Source organism: Enhydra lutris, unplaced genomic scaffold, assembly GCF_002288905.1.
Source record: "Enhydra lutris kenyoni isolate GAN:26980312 unplaced genomic scaffold, ASM228890v2 scaffoldscaffold73, whole genome shotgun sequence".
In the NCBI taxonomy this organism is placed as follows: Eukaryota; Metazoa; Chordata; class Mammalia; order Carnivora; family Mustelidae; genus Enhydra; species Enhydra lutris.
Window position 1 is genome coordinate 6,684,032 of NW_019154157.1, and position 20,868 is coordinate 6,704,899.

General features: G+C 45.7%; 1 protein-coding gene across 1 annotated transcript in view; it reads right to left on the reverse strand.

The window, feature by feature from the left end:
- LOC111160061 (myosin XVIIIB) overlaps positions 1-20,868 on the reverse strand; it is a 232,652-nt gene that overhangs the window by 132,386 nt on the left and 79,398 nt on the right. Inside the window, 4 exon segments of the mRNA XM_022522870.1 lie at positions 4,905-4,994; positions 6,032-6,175; positions 8,408-8,536; positions 13,293-13,358. Of these exon segments, the coding sequence (XP_022378578.1) occupies positions 4,905-4,994; positions 6,032-6,175; positions 8,408-8,536; positions 13,293-13,358 (429 nt within the window).

A 20,868-nucleotide genomic window follows, 5' to 3' on the forward strand; every position in this document is an offset into this window, starting at 1 on the left:
ACAGCAGGCTTATTCATGACAGCCCAAAGCTGGAAACAAGCAAATGCTCATTTAGAGTAGAATGAATCAATAACGCTCTATACACATGGCGTACTATACGGCAGTGACAATGAATAGGCCCCAACCATCCACAACCTGGATGATTGTCACAAACAATGTCACATGAAAGAAACCACACAAACACAACCACACACATTTGACTGTATCTAGGAAAAGTTCAAAACTAGGAGAAAAAAAAAAAAACACCTAATCTACATTGTTAGAAGTCTGTTCAGCAGTTACCCTTGCAGCGCAGTGGCTTAAAGGGCTATGGGGTGGGGGTGTTTTGGAAGGAGCCTTTGGAAGGAATGTCCTGTGTCTCCATACAGGTGTTGATTGCTTTGATGTGTTCAATTTGTGAAAATTCACTGAGCTGAAAACTTAGCGGGTATGTACTCTTTTGTATGTTGGACCTTAACTATAAAGTTTAAAAAGAAGCAAGAGGAGGGGGTCGGGAGAGAACCTGGGTAGGAGGATGAAGAAACGGTAACACTCAGTCCATTTAAATGTGCTTCCTGAATAAAGCTCTGCTTTTCCTCCTAGTTGAATTTTTTTAGGGAACTGATGTCATGCCCTTCCTTGGCTTGCAGTTCAAGACAATGTCTGCAAAAGCACTCCTAGAGATCCCCTCCTCTATTTAGTATACGCACATTACTGACGTTGTATTTTGCCAGGTTACTCAGTGCCCCTTTTCATGTGGACTGATAGAAGAAGCTTCTCTAATACCTCAATACCGGGGAAAATTAGTATTATCTCAAGCAACAGATATGTGTGTGTGTGTGTGCGTGCCTGTGTTTAACCTGGGGACAACGTGTTTTGAGGATATCTTGCTTCCCTCTTTGCTTTGGTTGCTAGGGAGCTCAGCATCAACATTTCAGTTCAACTTTCATGGCTCCATTCACCCATCTGGTGTCTATTCTGCACAAGGGCCTGGGCCACTGCGATGAGCAAAGACACACCCCTGCCATTAGGGCTTTACCTTCTAGCTGGGACACAAGCATGCATTGGGGGGTGGGGGGCAGGAGGCGGTGCAAGAGAAGGGCAGTTAGGACACACCCATCAATGCAGCGACAGGAAGCCCAAGGCCCGGGGATCACACATCAGTAGGGGCCAACCCATCCTTAACAAAATGTTAAGCCAAAAGGCTTCTTGGAAGAAGTACCACCTGAACTGGGTGAAAAGGAATGACCAGGCATTAAATGGGTAAGAAGGGTGGAGGGCACAGCCCATGCTAAGTCTGTGAAGTGAGAGCAGGTCTAAGTCTCATGGTAAATTTCTATTTCCTAAGTCTTCCTCTGGTCTGATATGCCCTTCAACTCTTATTTCCCATTGCTCTGATGTTCTTAGCTTTTAAATTTTCTCTTATTTTTGCCAGGCCCTATATGTCTTTTCATACCCATGTATAATACAGAGACACAAAGAACCTGAGTAGAATACTTGGGGGGCGCTGAAGGCTTGGTTCAGGTCTCAGAAGCCTGGCCCCTCCCTTCTTTCTCCCAGCACTGGGCAAGCTGTAGCTCTAGATGCTAATGATATTCACCTCATCATTCTCTCCAGTCTCCCCTGGCAGCTGAGGCACCACCCCAAGCCCCCAAGTCCGACTTGACAGTTGGTGATGAATTACTGTATCAAATGTCAGCTCAGTGGGAAGGAGTGTCTACAGGGAAGTCACTGATATTCCCAACCCATGCACTCTCTGATTTCTTGCTTCTGCTGCTCTACCATTGCTACTTGGGGCCAAGTGCAAGAGAGGTCGGGCTGCGCGCTCGATACAGACTTGAATGAGACCGTGGAGCAGGGCGGGTACTTGAGCGTCATTTCCTCTCCTACTTTACAGTTATTTTCCCCAAGAGGGCATGGACCCATGGTGCAGCCTTTCCACCCAGCCTCTCCTAACTCTGTGTGCTGTGACTGTCCCTTCCAGGAGTCCCACCTTGTCCATGGGAGTCAGAGAGAGAACCTCTGGTGGGAAGAGTGGACACAAATATAAGGGGAACGAGAAATGGTGGAAAAGAGATGACCACCACCCCAGACTTCATTCCATGTCCCCACGTGAGCTAGCCAGGCTCAAGCTGGGCTGTCAAAAGAAGAAGAAGAATGTGTTTTGTTGCCTTGATCATGAACCCAATTATAGCCACCACTATCCACATAGAAAATCAAACAATATTACTGGTAATAATAGCACCACAGGCTCACAGGTGTGAAAAGCTCCAGTTTTTGCTCTAAACTGGCAAATATTATCCCATGTTGCCTCAGGAACTTTGCACTTGCCACTTCCATTCTTTTCCCCAGATCTGTGCACAGATGGTGACACCAAGTGATTTACCACTAGACTCAAACATATCAATCTAGGGAAGCCGTCCTGGACCACTTAGGTAAAAAAAAGAGCCCCCCGTCTGACTACCACTTTCCTCTGCTTAATATCTATAGCACTTGACCATCCAAAAGTAGTTTGCTTGTTTATTTACTTGTGGTCTGTCTCCCTCAATTGGCCTGGGGACCTTGCAAGGACACAGATTTTGCCATCACCCTAGCTGGATCTGAGGTACCACCCCAGGCTCCGAATGACAGCTGGGACTAAGGAGGAGATGGGCACAGCACTCACCCTGGGCGCAAAACTTCAGGGAGTGCCAAGAAACTCAGAAACCAAGATAAATAACATTCTAATGCAATATTTAAGAAAGTCAAAATTAATGCCAAAAATCTTTGATGAATAAAACATCAAAAATTTAAATGGAGACAGGATCATACTGTGCCGACTGCCTCATTGGCATCACCTTAATCCCAGCCCACCCGTCCTGCGTTTATTTGAAATTTTGGTATTTGGCTCATCATGGATTTTTTTGCATCAATTTACATTTTAAAAGATGCTGCACTGAAATATGATTTATCTTGCTGACTTTTTGGCACCCCTTTAAATTTCATGCCCTACGCAAGTGACTTACTAGAGTCCTAGCCCTGAAAAACTAAGAGGAACAGCTAGTTTCTGTGAACAGCTCTTCCTTGATCTACCCACAGCTCCACAACCACAACCACGTTATACTCCATGCATTTGTTTAGGACTCTGGAATTTGCAGTAGTTCCCTTGGGGGCAGGGACCATCTGACTCCTGTCCCCATCCCCAGCCTGTGAACTCAACACCCAACTAAGGACAGAAGACATTAGCCAGGTAGTCATACCCCAGCCCCCAGATGTAACTTCCAATCACATGTCCCTTTCCATCCCCCAGAGGGGGCCTAGCTCCCCAAATTATGATTCCCATGAAATATCTTCACACCAAAACCATACAGCAGATGCCCCACTCCATAAACAGTATTGTCCTGCATACTTCAAAGGTAATATGTCCAATACCATATTTTAAGGATTCTCTCATAACTTAAACCATTTTTCTTCAGTGTTATGTTTTGGAGGGCAATCCATGTAGATTCGTCTCTAGTTGAAGAGTCAGGACATGTTTTCTATAAAGAGCCAGACAGTAAATATTTTTTACTCTTTGTAGATAATAGAGTCTCTGTGACAACTACTCAGCCCTGCCATTGTAACATGAAAGCCACCAGAGACTACATGTGAATGAATGGGTGTGGCTGTGTGCCAATAAAACTTTATTTACAAAAAAGAAATTGTGGCCAATGGGGTTCTGCCTGTGGGCCACAGTTTTCTTGCCTCTGTATTCATTTCTACTTTTAGCAACTCAATTTTTTAAAAGATTTTATTTATTTATTTGTCAGAGAGAGAGAGCAAGCACAGCAGACAGAGTGGCAGGCAGAGGCAGAAAGAGAAGCAGGATCCCCACTGAGCAAGGATCCCAATGTGGGACTCGATCCCAGGACTCTGGGATCATGACCCGAGCGGAAGGCAGAGGCTTAACCGGCTGAGCAACCCAGGCGTCTTAGCAACTCAGTTTTTAATCTAACAAAATATGTTCATCCTTTCTGTTATTGAAAGACTCCCACGTGGTTGTTAATATTTTTTCATGACAAAGCCACTCCTCTATACTTCTCGTCTTTTCTTATGTAAGTGAGACACATTTTCCAGCATATACCCAAGATAGAATGGCTGGAGCACAGCATAGGGACAGGATTAACTTTCAGAGACAAGGTCAAGTTGCTCAAGAGTGAAGAGATCAATTTACACTCCCAGGGCATTATGACAATTCCTGTTGCTATACATCCTTGCCAACACCTGGCTTCCTCAGACTTGGATTTTGCCAATTCAAGGTGCGGTGCGAAACGGCACCTATTGTGGTGTTAATTTGCATTTCCCGATTGCTAGTTAAGTTAAGCATCTTTTCATGAGTCTCTTGGACATCTGAATTTCAGGACACTGGAACTCTTGAAACAAGAGTTCTCCTCTTGGGACTTGCCAATTCCTCTTTTTGCCCATTTTTTTTTTCCTACTAGAGTGTTTTTCTTTACATGTCCAAATACTCTTGGCCAGCTATATGTGTTGCAATTTTCATGGCCCAGTAGGTGGTGTGTCTTCATTTTATGCTTTGATAAACATTCCTGCCTGCCGCCTGGACTGACCTCTTTGGCAAGAAGTTGATTACTTTAACATAGTAAAATTTATCCATTCTTCCTCGTGATTTGTGCTTTTATGACTATGTTAGAAATTTTTCTCTTTGGAGTTAGATGATACAGGTTTGAATCTCAGTGCTACACATGCTAGGTGTGTGAACTTGGGAAGAGACCTAATATCTCAGAGCCTCAGTCTTCTCCTCTGCACAATGGGGACAAGGACAGCATGCCCCCACAGGGTTATTCTGAGGAGGCTTGTAAAGCACTTAGCACAGTGTCAGGCATGAAACCACCCCCCATCAACAGACCTCACCCCACACAGGAACCCCACAAGGATAGATGGGTTACCTTGCTCTCTAGCAGGTCTGCATTCTGCCGGAGTTCATTTCGTGACTTCTCTGATTTTTCTAGCTTCTGTCTCAGCATTGTAAGCTCCGCCTACAAAAGCAAACACCTTACCAGAAGCCATTCTGGACCAGAAGCTGAGGTTCCACGTAGGGTAAGAGCAACTGGGGAAGAGAGTGAGTGATTCTGCCAGCGCGTCTGTGATGATGTCCAGATGCTAAATTCCTACAGGGGGGCTTTTTACTTTCCCCATTTCTAAATAACAACATCCCAGTCTAGGGACAGAACACAAATCCTCAGAATGAGTCCATTGCTTGACCCAAGACTAGGGATGCCTGAATGAGATGGTGGGCTTGGCCCTGCACCCACCAGAGACCACTATCTTGCCAATGGCTCAGCGTTATGCTTGTAGTACCACCATCAGGAGCAGGAGCAGCACAAATGCCCACCCACAGCATGGGATGAACTGTGGAAAGAACTATGGGATGAACTATGGGATGCACACAGAAAGGAGTACTGGGGTGTCATGGAGAGAGAAGAACTGGAAAGACTTCTGTGAAACTGGACATGGCATGATTGTCAAAATACATTTCTAAGTGCAAAATACCAGTGACAGAAGATTATAAACAGTATGCTACATGCTACCTTTGGTGTAGGAGAGAAAGGAACTCTGTGTGTATGTGTAAATTGGCTACTTTTGCAAAGATAAACAACAACAGAGATAAACCAGAAACCAATCAAAATGGTTACCTGTAGAAGGAGGGCACTACCAGGATAGAAATGACAGCAAGGGGAGTGTTTTCTGAGACACAAAGAGATCAAGGACTCAAGGATTCCACCACTGAGTCTCCCTGGGACGGGCCATAAGTCTTCATGTACCCCTGGGTAGTAATGGGGTATCTGCCTAGCACCCACAAGCCTAGTGTGTAGCTGGACACAGGAGGGAAGGTGGTCTGTGTCTGTGTTGATGAAAGCAGAGGGATATCTGGAAGGGGGCAGCAAGGGCTCCTGGGAAGAACACTTCTAGATCAAGAACCTGCAAGGTGGGACACTGGGTCTGGATGTAAGGACTAACACGGGGGTGTGAAGAGGGGTGGCCACCCTGCTCCCTGCCAGCCACCTGGACTGACCTCCTTGGCACGGAGCTGCTCATCCCCAATGGTGGCGCTCAGCAGGGGCCGGAGGGAAACGAGGAGCTGCCACCACGACCAGGCCTTGACCTCCAGGAACGCAGCCATGTTCTTCTGGATGCACTGTGCAGCCAGGCGGCGAATCTGCAGGGAGAAGAGACCAGAAACTCGAGGGGCCCTTCCCAACCCAGGGAAGGTGAAGGAAAGAGAGCAAGGGGGTGGCAGCAAGAGGGATGGAAAAAGCAGGTTCATAGTTAAGGGAAGAGATTGGCTAACTTTAAAATTTTTAAAACTTCCTTTCAGGGGCCTGGGTGGCTCAGTCAGTTAGGCGTCTGCCTTCAGCTTGGGTCATGGTCCCGGGGTCCTGGGATCCAGCCCTGCAGTGGGGGTATGCGTCTCTCTTTGCCCATCCCCCTGCTTGTGCATGTGTGAGTGCTCACTTGCACACTCTCTCTCTCTCTCTCTCTCTCTCTCAAAAATAAATAAATAAATGATTTTTTAAAAAAAGATTTTGTTCAATGGTACCATAATAGTGCTGGATGGTGACAGGTGGTAACTGCACTTGTGAGCCCGGCATAATGTATAGACTTCAATCACTATGTTGTATGCCTAAAACTAACATAACACTGGGTATCCACTCTACTCCAAAAAAAGTAAATAAATAAAAAATGTTGTTAAATTTAAAAAAATTTTTTTTGAAAGCCTCTTTCATCAAGCTTGGCTCTGGGTGTCAGACACTGTGTCCCAATTTAATCTTGCATGACCTAAGAAAAAGTAGAGGAAGAGGGGTTGAAAATATGATATGACAGGGTCACATCTTGTGCAGAGCTGAGAATTCAAAAGTCACCATGAAAGGAAAATCCTTAAACATCCCCAAAATTGTCCATAAGACACAATGGCCATGATTATGTCTCAAGGAGATATTTAGGGGCTAGGTATCACTTTAAGTGAATTTAAACACGAATTCTATGCTTCTCAAACCTGAGTGTGTATCACAAGCACAGGGAGAGCTCCTTAAAGCACACATGCTGGGCTCTGCCCCCAGAGGGTCTGATTCAGTAAATCAGGTCAGGGCCCGAGAATCTGACTGGCTAACAGATGCCGTGTTGACTCGGATGCTGTTGGCCTTGGGACCACTGCTGGAGGACCATGGGCCAAGTTCATTAGTGTCTCAGGGGGGAACCATGCTGACTACCAAGCCAGGAGATGCATCACTGACATCCCCATCATGAGAGCCAATGCTTGTCCAGCTGGTATGGCTCTCCCTGCAGACCAGGTAGCATGCTGAGCACCTTATAGACTTAGCTCAGTCCTTGCCACAGCCCTGGGAATGTAGGAGTTACTCTCATTTCCATTCTACAGGTGCGGAAAGTGAGGCACAGCGTGGCCCAGTCACATGCTCCACACCGCTGCCCGATGGTGGAGTTGGGATTTGCACCCCTGCAGCCTGGGTGCAGACAGAATCCAGGTCTTCATTAACCTCTACTCTAAATCATTCCAAGGGCATAGGCTACGGGTGAGCAGTGGGCCAGTGAATTTGCCCACAAAATGTTACTTATTAATGTTCTTTCCTTTGCCTGCTTTTGCCAAGGGTGTATACGTGAATTTACAGATTTACAGGAGGCTCATGTAATGAGACCGCATGCTAGCTGTAGTACTTACTAATGAAGATACTAAGGTAACAGCAGCTAGCATCTGTTGAGCTCAATGGCACGTACCATGCTAAGCGCACATGACCCCATTTCACCTTGACCCAGCTACTGAGCAGTGAAAGCAAGATTCAAGCATACTTCTTGTGCATCTCTAGAGCCCTGCTGCCTTTTCTCCACTGCCCAAGCTACAGAGAAGAAATTCAGTCTCCAAAGGTCTCCGACGATAGTGGCCCAGGGTTGCTCGGGACTGCAGACTCCGAACTGGCCCTTTGGTCCCCAAAGCCTCAGTGGCCAGGTCCTGTCACACCCTGCCTGCTGACCCGTGAAAGCCAGGTTCTCCAGAAATGGGACAGGTGGAAACCACAACTGACCCAGCAGGGCTCGGACCACCCCATAATAATCTAGATCAAGTCTGACATCGTTGGTAACTTGATGTCAGTGTCCTAGAAAAAAATCACATCTTGCAAAGTGTCACTTTTAAGTTCCACCATTCAGGGCGAGCCCATGGGTCCGCAGCACCGGCACCATCTCAGGAGACCTGCAGAGCCTCATGCTCACCCCAGACCCGTCAGATCTGAAACCGCATGTTAATATCCCATGTTAATATTCCTGCAGGAGCATGAGTGTGAGACACCCGTGATCACAGTCCCCAGATCAGCTCAGATGCTGCTTTGCCGGGACCTAGCACCTCTGCAGGGCAGACAAGGCACATTGGCTACCATACCTTCAGCTTCTTGAATTCCTGCCGAGAAAGAAAGCCCTTACAAGCCGCCTGGAATAGAAGGATCCTGTGAGACGCCAGCTTCTCCCGCTGCCTCTCAAGCCTGGAGACCATGCCTGCCTTGAGGAAAACCTGAGAGGAGGGAAAGTGACAGGTGACTCCTCTTGGGCTGAATCTGGGGGGCAAGGCTGTAGCCACTGAGAAGCCAATTCTCTTCCCTCCACCCAAGATACCTATTAGCAGGTGCCCATGACGGAGGGTCTAAATGATCAAAGCATTTTGCCTCTTGATGGCTCCTTTTTCCTTTCTTCTAGACCCTGTATGCTCAGAGCATGGCCCCCATGAGTGGCATGGTCACCACTGGTAAGCTTATTAGAAATGCAGAATCTGAGACCTCACCCCAGGCCCGCTGAATCAGAGCAACATTTTAACATGAGCCTCAGGGAACTCAGGCACACATTCATTTGAAAAGCCACAGCTAGGAGGGATCTGGCCTAAATATCTCTGTCCAACAGAATGTCCTGGAGAGTGCGAGGAAACACACAGATTCCCAGGGTTTGCCCCAGGAAAGGTGGAATACAGGGGTTTAGCATTAGGCCTGGGAATGGGCATTCCTTCTGGTAAGGGCCCGCTAGCCCTTTGGGAGAAGCAGTACCTTTGGAATATTCGGTCCTGCCTTCTAAGAAGGGGCAGGGAATGCTGGGGGCAGCGAGGGCAGCCCTTTGTGGCCAGGAGAGGAGCGGGCCAGGCTAGTGCCTCCCACAGAAGGTGCTCAGGCATCTAACGGGAAAAACAGCAGGTGGCCCACGATTTCCAGGCCACTGCTCATCAATAATGGATGGAGGCCCCTTGGCAACAAAGTGACCGATGCCTCCTTGGCACCCTGCAGGGCCATCTTCCATTGACTGCGGGGCACACAGAAGGATTTTCGGGTCATCTGACGCTCTGGGGCCTGACGGGCTCCGGCCAGCATAGGCGGGCAGCCACCATCAGCCTCACCTCCCAGAAGCAAAGTAAAGCCTCCTTAATGGCCAGGGAGCTGAGTCAGTGACAGGAGCAGGAGTCCCTTCTCAGACGCCCATCTGCTGCCCGTTTCTATGACCAGCCCTGCGTATTTCTTTGCCAGAGGTGGCTTAGCCCCCCCAGAGTTGTTCAGTGTCTCCAAGGAACTGATCCATCTGTGACATTACTATCTTAATCAGCAATCATATCTTAATTAATGATATTCTCAAGCAATCGTGCATATTATCCACCAGGATTGTGGATCGGGACCAACCCCTTGATATATGCAGGGAAATATTTCATGTGTATCATCTTATATGGTAGTTATGGCCATCCCCCACATTTCATGGAAGAAGAAACTGATGCTAATAATGGTGTTTCCCGTCCCTCCTCTCCACCAAGACCCTCCACCAGCAAGGGACGACAGGGAGAATATCTCCCTCCACCTGACTCCAGACCTGACAGTTACCACTGAATGTAATTAACATAATGTAATGTAATTTGCATGGTATCTACATTTTTCAAACCTCTTTCTCCTATGTCCCATTTTAATAAAGAGCAACCTTATGAGGACTCTCTTGGCCCAGGGAGAGTTTATGTAATTGACTCCAGCCACAAAGCCAAGGTCTCCTCTGGCACCCCATTCTCATTGTCAACACGAAGCTTTGTTTCCTCCTTCGCTATGATGCAGACCCCTGAAGTTTGGGGTTGAATTGCAATTTGATTCCAGGTGGAACAAAGGGTCTCCATCAATTGGCCATTCTCCTAAACCTATTCGCTGTAATGGAGACCACTCCGCTTATCCCACAGTGAACCCTTCCCCGATGGAAAAATGAGAATTTGCATGCCCAAACAGTGTGAGCTGTTTTGCAACCTTTCCTGGCCTTACGGAACACTTCCAATCAGCCAGAGCCACCAAGGCAATTAGCCTCTTTGAAATAAAGACACGATTGACTCATTACCTATCAGATTGCCTCAATAATGACTGTATTAATTTCACAAGCTAGCGAGTCCCAAAAGCTGCTATAAAAAAAAAAATCAATGATCAAAATGATGACAGCTCTAGTTCGTATATTACAAAAGGCGGCGGGCACTGCCAAAACCACTATTGATTAAGTATGAAGCTTTCATTAAAAAGATAATTGGAAACGACCATACGCAGAGCGGGAATAAGTCATTGGCTGTGCAGAATCTTATCTTGAATTTTTTTTTTCCTTTTAAAGAGCATCTTGCCAACCACAAGGCCAACGGCACGTGGGTTTCCACCTTTCTCATAAATGTCATGGCCCTCAGCACAGGCCTTGATAAGGCCCCAGGGGCTGAAAATCACAAAGAAACATCTAAATTATTTGCTTTTCATGGGTCCAATGGCTTATCGGACCCAAGCAGAGTGCAACGTCCCAACAGCCCCACATTTAAGGAATCTGTAGGGCCCACTGCTCCAGCGAGCTGTTTTTCCTCAAAAAATGCGGAAGGCCAAGGTTTAAAAAATCTAATAGGACCATAGCTCCCATATCTGGGACTGCTGAGAAATTAGCTCCTGTCCCAGCCATTTTCCAGATTAGAGGAGATTCATTCTTTAAACACTACAATGTTAGCTTATTTGATAAATGTCTCGCCCCACTGACAAATGCATTTCACAAGTAAGTGACAACTGACTGATTTCCACAGCCCACTTGGGGGGCAGAAAGCAGTGGCTCCGTTTTATAGATAAGGGGACAGAGGTTCAGAGAGGCTAAATCACTCACTCATGATTCACAGAGTTAGGAAGTGGGGGAGCCCTGGTGTATGGCCCAGATGCACCTGTTCTTTCCTCCTCTTCAGGACCTTCCCACCTATGAAGTGTCTGACCTTGCCATGCCTAAGACTTTCATGTCCCCTGAACGATCACAGGCCGGCGTGGCTTCCAAACGATACACTGACTTCAATTTGCTCTTGACCGTTTCTTAATGAATACCAAGTATTACTCGAGAACAATGGCTTTTTTTTTCTTGTTATTGGGATGTTTTGGTTTCTAGATTTCTTGCCCTCGCCATGTGAAAATATGTATGAAGACTTTTCCTCCTCCACTTTCCTCCCTGTTCTACAATAGCCACTGGGATGATAGAGGCTGATTTTTATATTCATGAAAAAAAAAAAAACTGTGTAATTATCCAGACCAGTGGTTCTCAAACGTGAACATGTGCTGGGATCCCCTAGAGGGCTTGTTACAAGTCAGACTTCTGGGTCCCACACCCCTGGAGTTTCAGATTCACTAGGTCTGGGGTGGGGGAGGAGGGGTGGGCATCCGAGCCTTGATGTTTCTAGAAAGCTCTCAGGGGATGCTGCTGCTGCTGTGGCTGGTCCAGGGACCATATTTTGAGAATTTCTGGCCCACAGGGATGACATATTTGGAGTCAAGAGCAAGTGCTCTGATTCTGGACTATAAAGACCTGTGTACAGGTAAAGACTATGTGATACATTTCCACTAATAAATAACAGAACTCACAGTATGTTGAAAAGATCCTGGGATTCAGGGCGATACCAGTTTTCATGGGAGCTGTATGTTTCAGTACTCCTAGCTAACCGGAAGGGCTTGAAAGGGGGCTTACTTTCCAGAGGTCCAGTAAAGAAGGGATTTACAAATTATCTCACAGGAAGTTTCAAGGGAAATGAGGAACAAAACAAGAAAGGCCAGGAAAAGCTCCTGGCCTCAGGCAGAAGCCCAGGTACCCACAGGTTTGTTCCCTCTACAGGAAAGGTCTGAAAAGGTCTAGTTGCTGCCAAATCTTAGTGGGATAAATCAGACTGAGACACACTTGCCACCCATTTTAGCAGGAGCAAGAGGCCTGCAGGGAGAGGCTTGTGTGTTGACAGGGCAAGGAATTGTATGAAAGATTGTGAGCTCTCCAAGGAAGTGAGTGTGATGGGACAGGCTACTCTGGGTTCCAAGAATGGCTAATGGGCAGTGATGCCACCATGGTGGGCTTTTGGAGATGAGGGCCCTGCCCCTAGCACCTTGCATGGCAGCTGGATATGGTGATTCACAAGGTTTATGAGTTGGTGTTTGTCAATCAGAAAATGAGCAGGAAAGCGAATGGAGCAATTTTTCCCTTGGTCTATTCTCTCTCTCGTTTCTACTCCTGAACTTTGACCCTTCTCCCCTGCCTACCACATGACTGTTGAGTTCACAATCTCTGTACCCTACTCCCCAAACTAGAACCCATGTAACACTAGTTCTGGGAGATGATAAGGGGTCTTCTGCAAAGACAAAAGGGTGAGAGTCCCATGGTCAAATAGTTCGGGAAGCCCTAAATACCATATTTTCCTTCTCAAAAGCTGAGAAGACATACGGGCATATGGGGACTCTGTGAAATTCTTCTCTAAATGTTGAAACGTTATGGGAAAGGGTTTTGGCTCAACACCATTTGGGAAATGCTCTTTCTCTCAACATTAAAATCACATGCCTTCTCATGGAGCTCTAACTTTTCACTTACTGCTGCTAATCAGCCGGGATTATAGGTTGGTTATTGTTGGTTGCAAAGACAAAGTTACAGAGCTCTGAGTGAAGCTGAGTGTTTCTTCTCACGTTTTACGGCAAGCCTTCCAAAGGCTCTGAAAGTCATACTAAGGAGCAAGATGTTAATGCTTCCAGACCATTGAGGTCCCTGGGAGGGGAACGAACCTCTAACAAATGATATTTCCCAAGTTATTTCCTCCCATATTATACCTATGTTATCTTCCCGGCCTTGTCAGATAAGCAGGGCAGAAAATGGCCAGCCCTGTCTTCAGTTTGCTGAAAAGTAGGCCCACAGAGCTAGCGGATGGTGAAGTAGGACAAGAATTAGGGCTCATCTGGGTCTGCGACGGGATGAACAGGGTGACCTAAGAAAGTAGCTTTACTCACCTGGCTGTGCCCAATGACCATGGCCTTCTTCTCCAGGTCCAGGGTCTGAAGGAGCTCCTCCACAGCCTGGAGGAAGGAGGACAATTAAAGAGAGACAGAATGAGACAGACTCCCATGGGAGGTCAGGCCGGCTGGCTGGCTGGCTGAAGCATTGGGAAAGAGAGAATGAATGGTTCCACATGTCTGGGAGTCCGAGCAGCAGAGCCTTACCCCACCCGGACCAGCGCAGAAGATGAGCATGTATTGAGCACCTACCGTGTGCCATCCACTCTGCTGGGACCCTCACAGACACCATCTCCTGGCATCACCATGGCAACTGGAGGTGGGTCCTCACACCACCATGCCCATTTACAGAGGAAAAAACAAAACAAAACCCAAAGACGCAAAAGTCAGTGAAAGGTGTGTCTGCTATGGAAAATAGTACGGCAGGCCCTTTAAAAACTAAAGACAGGATTACCGTAGGCTCTAGCAATTCTCCTCCTGGGTGTCTACCCAAAAGAAGTGAAAGCAGGAACTTGAATAGATAGTGGGATGCCCACATTTGTAGCAGGGTTGCTCACAAAAGCAGAGAGGTGGAAGCAACCCAGGGTCCATCCACAGATAAATGGAGACAGAAAATGTGGGATATACACCCAAGAGGATATTAATCAGCATTAAATGGGAAAGAAATGGAGCACCCAGGTGGCGCAGTCAGTCGGTTAAGCACCTGCCTTCAACTCAGGTCATGATCCCAGGGTCCTGGGGTCAAGCCCCACATCGGGCTCCCTGCTCCATGGGGGAGCCTGCTTCTCCCTCTCCCTCTGCCCCTCACGCACACCCTGTCACTCACACACTCTCTCTCACCCTCCCTCTCTCAAATAAATAAAAATCTTTTAAAAAATAGATAAAGCAATAACTTTTATGTTATGTTATGTATATTTAACAATTAAAAATACAACAACCAGTTAAGTTCTTTCTCCAAGGTTATAAGTCACATGGGGGCAGAGCCTGATTAGAACTGAGGTCTGTCAGGCCACATTGCACCAACTATGACTTAACCTCCCTGCATGCCCAGGATGGCTCCAGAGGTCCCTAGGCCACTAGGAATATCACCTGTTATATCCCTGAAGTTTGCTGGGACAGCCTGCCCAGGACGCTACCCTTCCCCCATTCTACCTGCCAGAAACGACCTCACCTTCACAAATATTTCCTGAGTAAATGGCGTGGCTCTTAAGTGTCTGTGCCTGACCCAGAGTACGGGTTGGAGGAGGCTGTGTTTTCTTCATTTCTTATTTCCTCTGCTTCACCTGATACTGTCTTAGGCACACAGTAGGAGCTCAATAAATATGATGGAGAGACCAAAGAGAGGAACCATCCTTGGGAGGTCATGGGGGAGCAGAAGGAGAAGGGCAGGCCCATGCAGGAGACCTGAATTCACTCAGAGACATTTCCTGAACGCAGCCTTGGCCAAATCACAGCCATATTGTGGGATTTTCCTTTGTCATCAAGATATGTGGCTTCTGAAACAGCCTTGCCAGAAATGTGTACCCTCAGGAAAATACAGGTCACACCTGCTTCCTTGGTGCCTGTGATTCCCCTCTACGCCACCCTTCATGGACCTTCCATTTACTGAAAATCACAGTCTGTTTCTGGAATAAACAGTCAGAAAAGTAACCGCACATTCAAGAAACAAAAGGTATTCAGGGCTCGTGTAATTTACTAGATAAGTTTCAGTTCCATGGGTCATCGGCACCACAGAAAATTTCCTAAGATACTATTAAAAAAAAAAAAAAAAGCTTATTAAAAGTCTGGACCAAGCCTATCATCTAAGAGCAATTTTCCTCCTCTGACCTCCTGGAAGAACATTCTGTAATGCCCTTCCCCCCAATTCAGTGGTTTTACTTATTACATTTTAGCCAAAAATGTTCCCAGGGAGCAGTAGGCAGCAGAATGCATAAAAACCAATATATCCAAAACACAACATCTTTTCTCTCTGCACAAGAGCAAAACAAAATAAAAATTGACTGAAAATAAGACGGATGGATAAAAAATAAATGAAACCTACAGCCAATGAAATTTTTCTGAGTCGACCTTAGTGTTAACACCCAGAGTAGATGTTTGAAGTGAAAAAAAAAAAAAAATCAGGATTTGGAGGAGGCAGATCCACCTGGATGGAGATCCTGACTGGTTTTACCACTCATAGCTGTGTGACCTTGGACAAGCCCTTTGCTCCGAGCTCCAGACTCCTCTTCAGAAACAGGAGGGAGAAATACCAGAATCTGTTCTGGAAGGTTCTGTGGTTGTTCCTGCAGAAGACTCCATGTCAAACCTGCCACATGGTAAGTGTTCAACAGACATGAGGAGTTAGTCCTACTAAAGTCCTTGAGTGAGTCCTACTGGTTTAGTCTTGGTCTAAACTTAGCAGAACACAAACCAAGAACACAAACCAAGCCTCCTTTTCTCAAGTGTGCTCCCAATCACCCAATATCCAAGGATTCTTTCCCTTCTCCCCACTTTCTTAGAGCCCTGTAGATGTCTGCATAGCCAAGATCAGGCCTAACAAAGGCATTCTGTCTTGTTCATCTCATTTTATAGGTAAGAAAGCTTATGACCCAAAGGATAGAGTGAACAGGGAGCTGCAGGCACTGAACCATCCTTCTTGCCCTCATTTTCCTTGCTGCCAAAATGGCGCTAAGATGCCCTGTGTAGACCATACAGGTGCTGGCCCAGTGACCTAAGACTCTGTGTAAATGTCTTTGGAAGTGATCTTACACTTGATTGCTCTTATTGTTATCATGATGAATATTACTCTTAGATTGAACCATATGAAATTGGCCCTCTTTTAGGTCAATTACCAGTGATCGGATTTATTTCTACACAATGTCCATCGCTACCCAGCAGCCAGATGATGGAAGACAGGGCAAGAATTTGGATTACTGTAACAGAGTCCTTCCTTGTCCCTCCTCTTTAAGGAATCAGCTCTTCCACCCTCATTATCCAGACCCTGGAGGTTATCCCTCCCCACATGGAATGCAGAGTAACATGTTGGCCATTTCGCTCCAAGAAAAGTTAGCTCTTGTGCTTTGAGTCTGAGTATGGCTCTTGGTGCTTTCCACATAACTCATTTTATTTCCAAATCTCTGCAACAGATACTATTTGATGCCTGTTTTGCAAAGAAAGCAAGGTCCCGTGTGATGAAATCACGTGCTAGGAAATGGCGGAGGGAGATACAACTCCAGGGAATCAGATTCCTGAGCTTGTTCTCTGCCCTCTGATGCTGGGATCCTCTCCAGCCCCATTACTCACTGGCCGTGTGACCCTGAGCATGCCACACATCCTCTCTGATCCCCCATGTCCTCTTCTCCAAGATTGGGTCATCATGTCCCATCATTCAAGGATGGAGTGGAGCTTTAATGAGGTCACAAGGTAGCATATAGGAGTGAGACTTAGAGAATGGTGGAGGAAGGAGCTTGAGAGATCCTCTGTTCCTCCCAAAAAACAGTGATAGAAATGGATACAGGCCAGAGAAGTAGCAGGCTGAGATGACATCAGGCAGCAGGAGATCAGCTAGATAGCTTATCTGACCATTGCGAACACCTACAAATCCAATGGGAAATTGAAGAGAAGAAGAGCAACAATTCTAGAAACAGAAAATCGATCACTTTCTGAAAGGTAGGACCTGCGGAGAAGTGAATCCAAAGTGACAGGAAGATAGACTGCGGGGGGAGGGGCTGGCTCCCAGCAAGCGGCGGAGCAACGGAGCACAAAATCGGGACTTTTAAAAGTCTGCTCCGCTGAGGGACATCGCTCCAGAGGCTAAACCAGGAGGAAGCCCACGCAGGGTCAGCGTAACCCCAGGTCCCGTGGGATCAAAGAAGGACCGGGGGTGTCTGAGTGTCTGTCGCATAGCTCGCAGGTATTAGAGTGGGGAAGCCGGCTACAGCGACAAAGCCGAGGAGTGAGCTCTCAGCTCGCGGTTACCTTGAACCGGTCGCAGGCTGGGTGAACTTGGAGCACGGCTGGAGGCCATGGAGACAAAAGCAACCGGGCGCTTTTCTCCAAGGGCGACCAGAGGCCAGGGAGACGGGGACGGTTGGGCGCTTTTCTCTGAGGGCGCACTGAGGAGCAGGACCCTGAGCTCTCGGCTCCTCTGGGCCTGAGATTGGGAGGCCGCCATCTTCATTCCCATCTTCCGGAACTCTACGGAAAGCGCTCAGGGAACAAAAGCTCCCGAAGGCAAACCCGAGCGGATTACTTAGCGCGGCCCCTGGTAAGGGTGGTGCAATTCCGCCTGGGGCAAAGACACTTGAGAATCACTACAACAGGCCCCTCCCCCAGAAGATCAACAAGAAACCCAGCCAAGACCAACTTCACTCACCAAGGAGAACAGCAGAATTCCAGAGGAGGAGAAAGCAAATCTTATCTGGACAAAATGACAAGGCGGAAAAACTCACCACCAAAAAAGGAACAAGAGGCAGTACTGAAGGCTGGGGACCTAATCAATACAGACATTGGTAATATGACAGATCTAGAGTTCAGAATGATGATTCTCAAGGTTCTAGCCGGGCTCGAAAAAGGCATAGAAGATATTAGAGAAACACTCTCCAGAGAGATAAAAGCCCTTTCTGGAGAAATAAAAGAACTAAAATCTAACCAAGTTGAAATCAAAAAAGCTATTAATGAGGTGCAATAAAAAAATGGAAGCTCTTACTGCTAGGATAAATGAGGCAGAAGAAAGAATTAGTGACATAGAAGACCAAATGACAGCGAATAAAGAAGCTGATCAAAAGAGAGACAAACAAATACTGGACCACAAGGAGAGAATTCAAGAGATAAGTCACACCATAAGATGACACAACATTAGAATAATTGGGATTCCAGAAGAAGAAGAAAGAGAGAGGGGTGCAGAGGGTATATTGGAGAGAATTATTGTAGAGAATTTCACTAATATGGCAAAAGGGACAAACATCAAAATCCAGAAGATGCTAAGAATGCCCCTCAAAATCAATAAAAATAGGTCCACACCCCATCACCTGATAGTAAAATTCACAAGTCTTAGCAACAAAGAGAAAATCCTGAAAGCAGCCCGGGAAAAGAAGTCTGTAACATACAAGGGTAAAAACATTAGATTGGCAGCGGACCTATCCACAGAGACCTGGCAGGCCAGAAAGAACTGGCACGATATATTCAGAGTACTAAACGAGAAAAACATGCAGCCAAGAATACTGTATCCAGCTAGGCTATCATTGAAAATAGAAGGAGAGATAAAAAGCTTCCAGGACAAACAAAAACTGAAAGAATTTGCAAATACCAAACCAGCGCTACAGGAAATATTGAAAGGGGCCCTCTAAGCAAAGAGAGACCCTAAAAGTAGTAGATCAGAAAGAAACAGAGACAATATACAGTGACAGTCACTGTTAGTCACAAGCAATACAATGGCACTAAATTCATATCTCTCAATAGTTACCCTGAATGTTAATGGGCTAAATGCCCCAATCAAAAGACACAGGGTATCAGAATGGATAAAAAAACAAAACCCATCAATATGCTGCCTACAAGAAACTCGTTTTAGACCCGAAGACACCTCCAGATTTAAAGTGAGGGGGTGGAAAACAATGTACCATGCTAATGGACATCAGAAGAAAGCTGGGGTGGCAATCCTTATATCAGATCAATTAGATTTTAAGCCAAAGACTATAATAAGAGATGAGGAAGGATACTATATCATACTCAAAGGGTCTGTCCAACAAGAAGACCTAACAATTTTAAATATCTATGCCCCTAACATGGGCATATGCCCATAACATGGGCCAACTATATAAACCAATTAAGAACAAAATCAAAGAAACACATCGACAATAATACAATAATAGTAGGGGACTTTAACACTCCCCTCACTGAAATGGACAGATCATCTAAGCAAAAGATCAACAAGGAAATAAAGGCCTTAAATGACACACTGGACCAGATGGACATCACAGAATATATTCAGAACATTCCATCCCAAAGCAACAGCATATACATTCTTCTCTAGTGCACATGGAACATTCTCCAGAATAGACCACATCCTGGGTCATAAATCAGGTCTCGGACAGTATCAAAAGATTGAGATCATTCCCTGCATATTTTCAGACCACAATGCTCTGAAAGTAGAACTCAATCACAAGAGGAAATTTGGAAAGAACCCAAATACATGGAGACTAAACAGCATCCTTCTAAAAAATGAATGGGTCAACCAGGAAATTAAAGAATTGAAAAAATTCATGGAAACAAATGATAATGAAAACACAACGGTTCAAAATCTGTGGGACACAACAAAGCAGTCCTGAGAGGAAAATATATAGCGGTACAAGCCTTTCTCAAGAAACGAGAAAGGTCTCAAATACACAACCTAACCCTACACCTAAAGGAGCTGGAGAAAGAACAACAAAGAAAGCCTAAACCCATCAGGAGAAGAGAAATCCTAAAGATCAGAGCAGAAATCAATGAAATAGAAACTAAAAAAACAATAGAACGAATCAACAAAACTAGGAGCTGGTTCTTTGAAAGAATTAATAAGATTGACAAACCCCTGGCCAGACTTATCAAAAAGAAAAGAGAAAGGACCTAAATAAATAAAATCATGAATGAAAGAAGAGAGATCACAACCAACACCAAAGAAATACAAACAATTATAAGAACATACTATGAGCAACTCTATGCCAACAAATTCGACAATCTGGAAGAAATGGATACATTTCTAGAGACATATAAACTACCACAACTGAACCAGGAAGAAATAGAAAACCTGAACAGACCCATAACCAGTAAGGAGATTGAAACAGTCATCAAAAATCTCCAAACAAACAAAAGTTCAGGGCCAGACGGCTTCCCAGGGGAATTCTACCAAACATTTAAAGAAGAATTAATTCCTATTCTCCTGAAACTGTTCCAAAAATATAGAAATGGACGGAAAACTTCCAAATTCATTTTATGAGGCCAGCATCACCTTGATCCCAAAACCAGACAAGGATCCCATCAAAAAAGAGAATTACAGACCAATATCCTTGATGAACACAGATGCAAAAATTCTCACCAAAATACTGGCCAATAGGATCCAACAGTACATTAAAAGGATGATTCACCACGACCAAGTGGGATTTATTCCAGGGCTGCAAGGTTGTTTCAACATCTGCAAATCAATCAATGTGATACAATACATTAATAAAAGAAAGAATAAGAACCATATGAGACTCTCAATAGATGCTGAAAAAGCATTTGACAAAGTGCAGCATCCCTTCCTGATTAAAACTCTTCAAAGTGTAGGGATAGAGGGCACATACCTCAATATTATCAAAGCCATCTATGAAAAACCCACTGCAAATATCATTCTCAATGGAGAAAAACTGAAAGCTTTTCCACTAAGGTCAGGAACATGGCAAGGATGTCCATTATCACCACTGCTGTTCAACATAGTACTAGAAGTCCTAGCCTCAGCAATCAGACAACAAAAAGAAATTAAAGGCATCCAAATTGGCAAAGAAGAAGACAAACTATCACTCTTTGCAGATGATATGATACTTTATGTGGAAAACCCAAAAGGCTCCACTCCAAAACT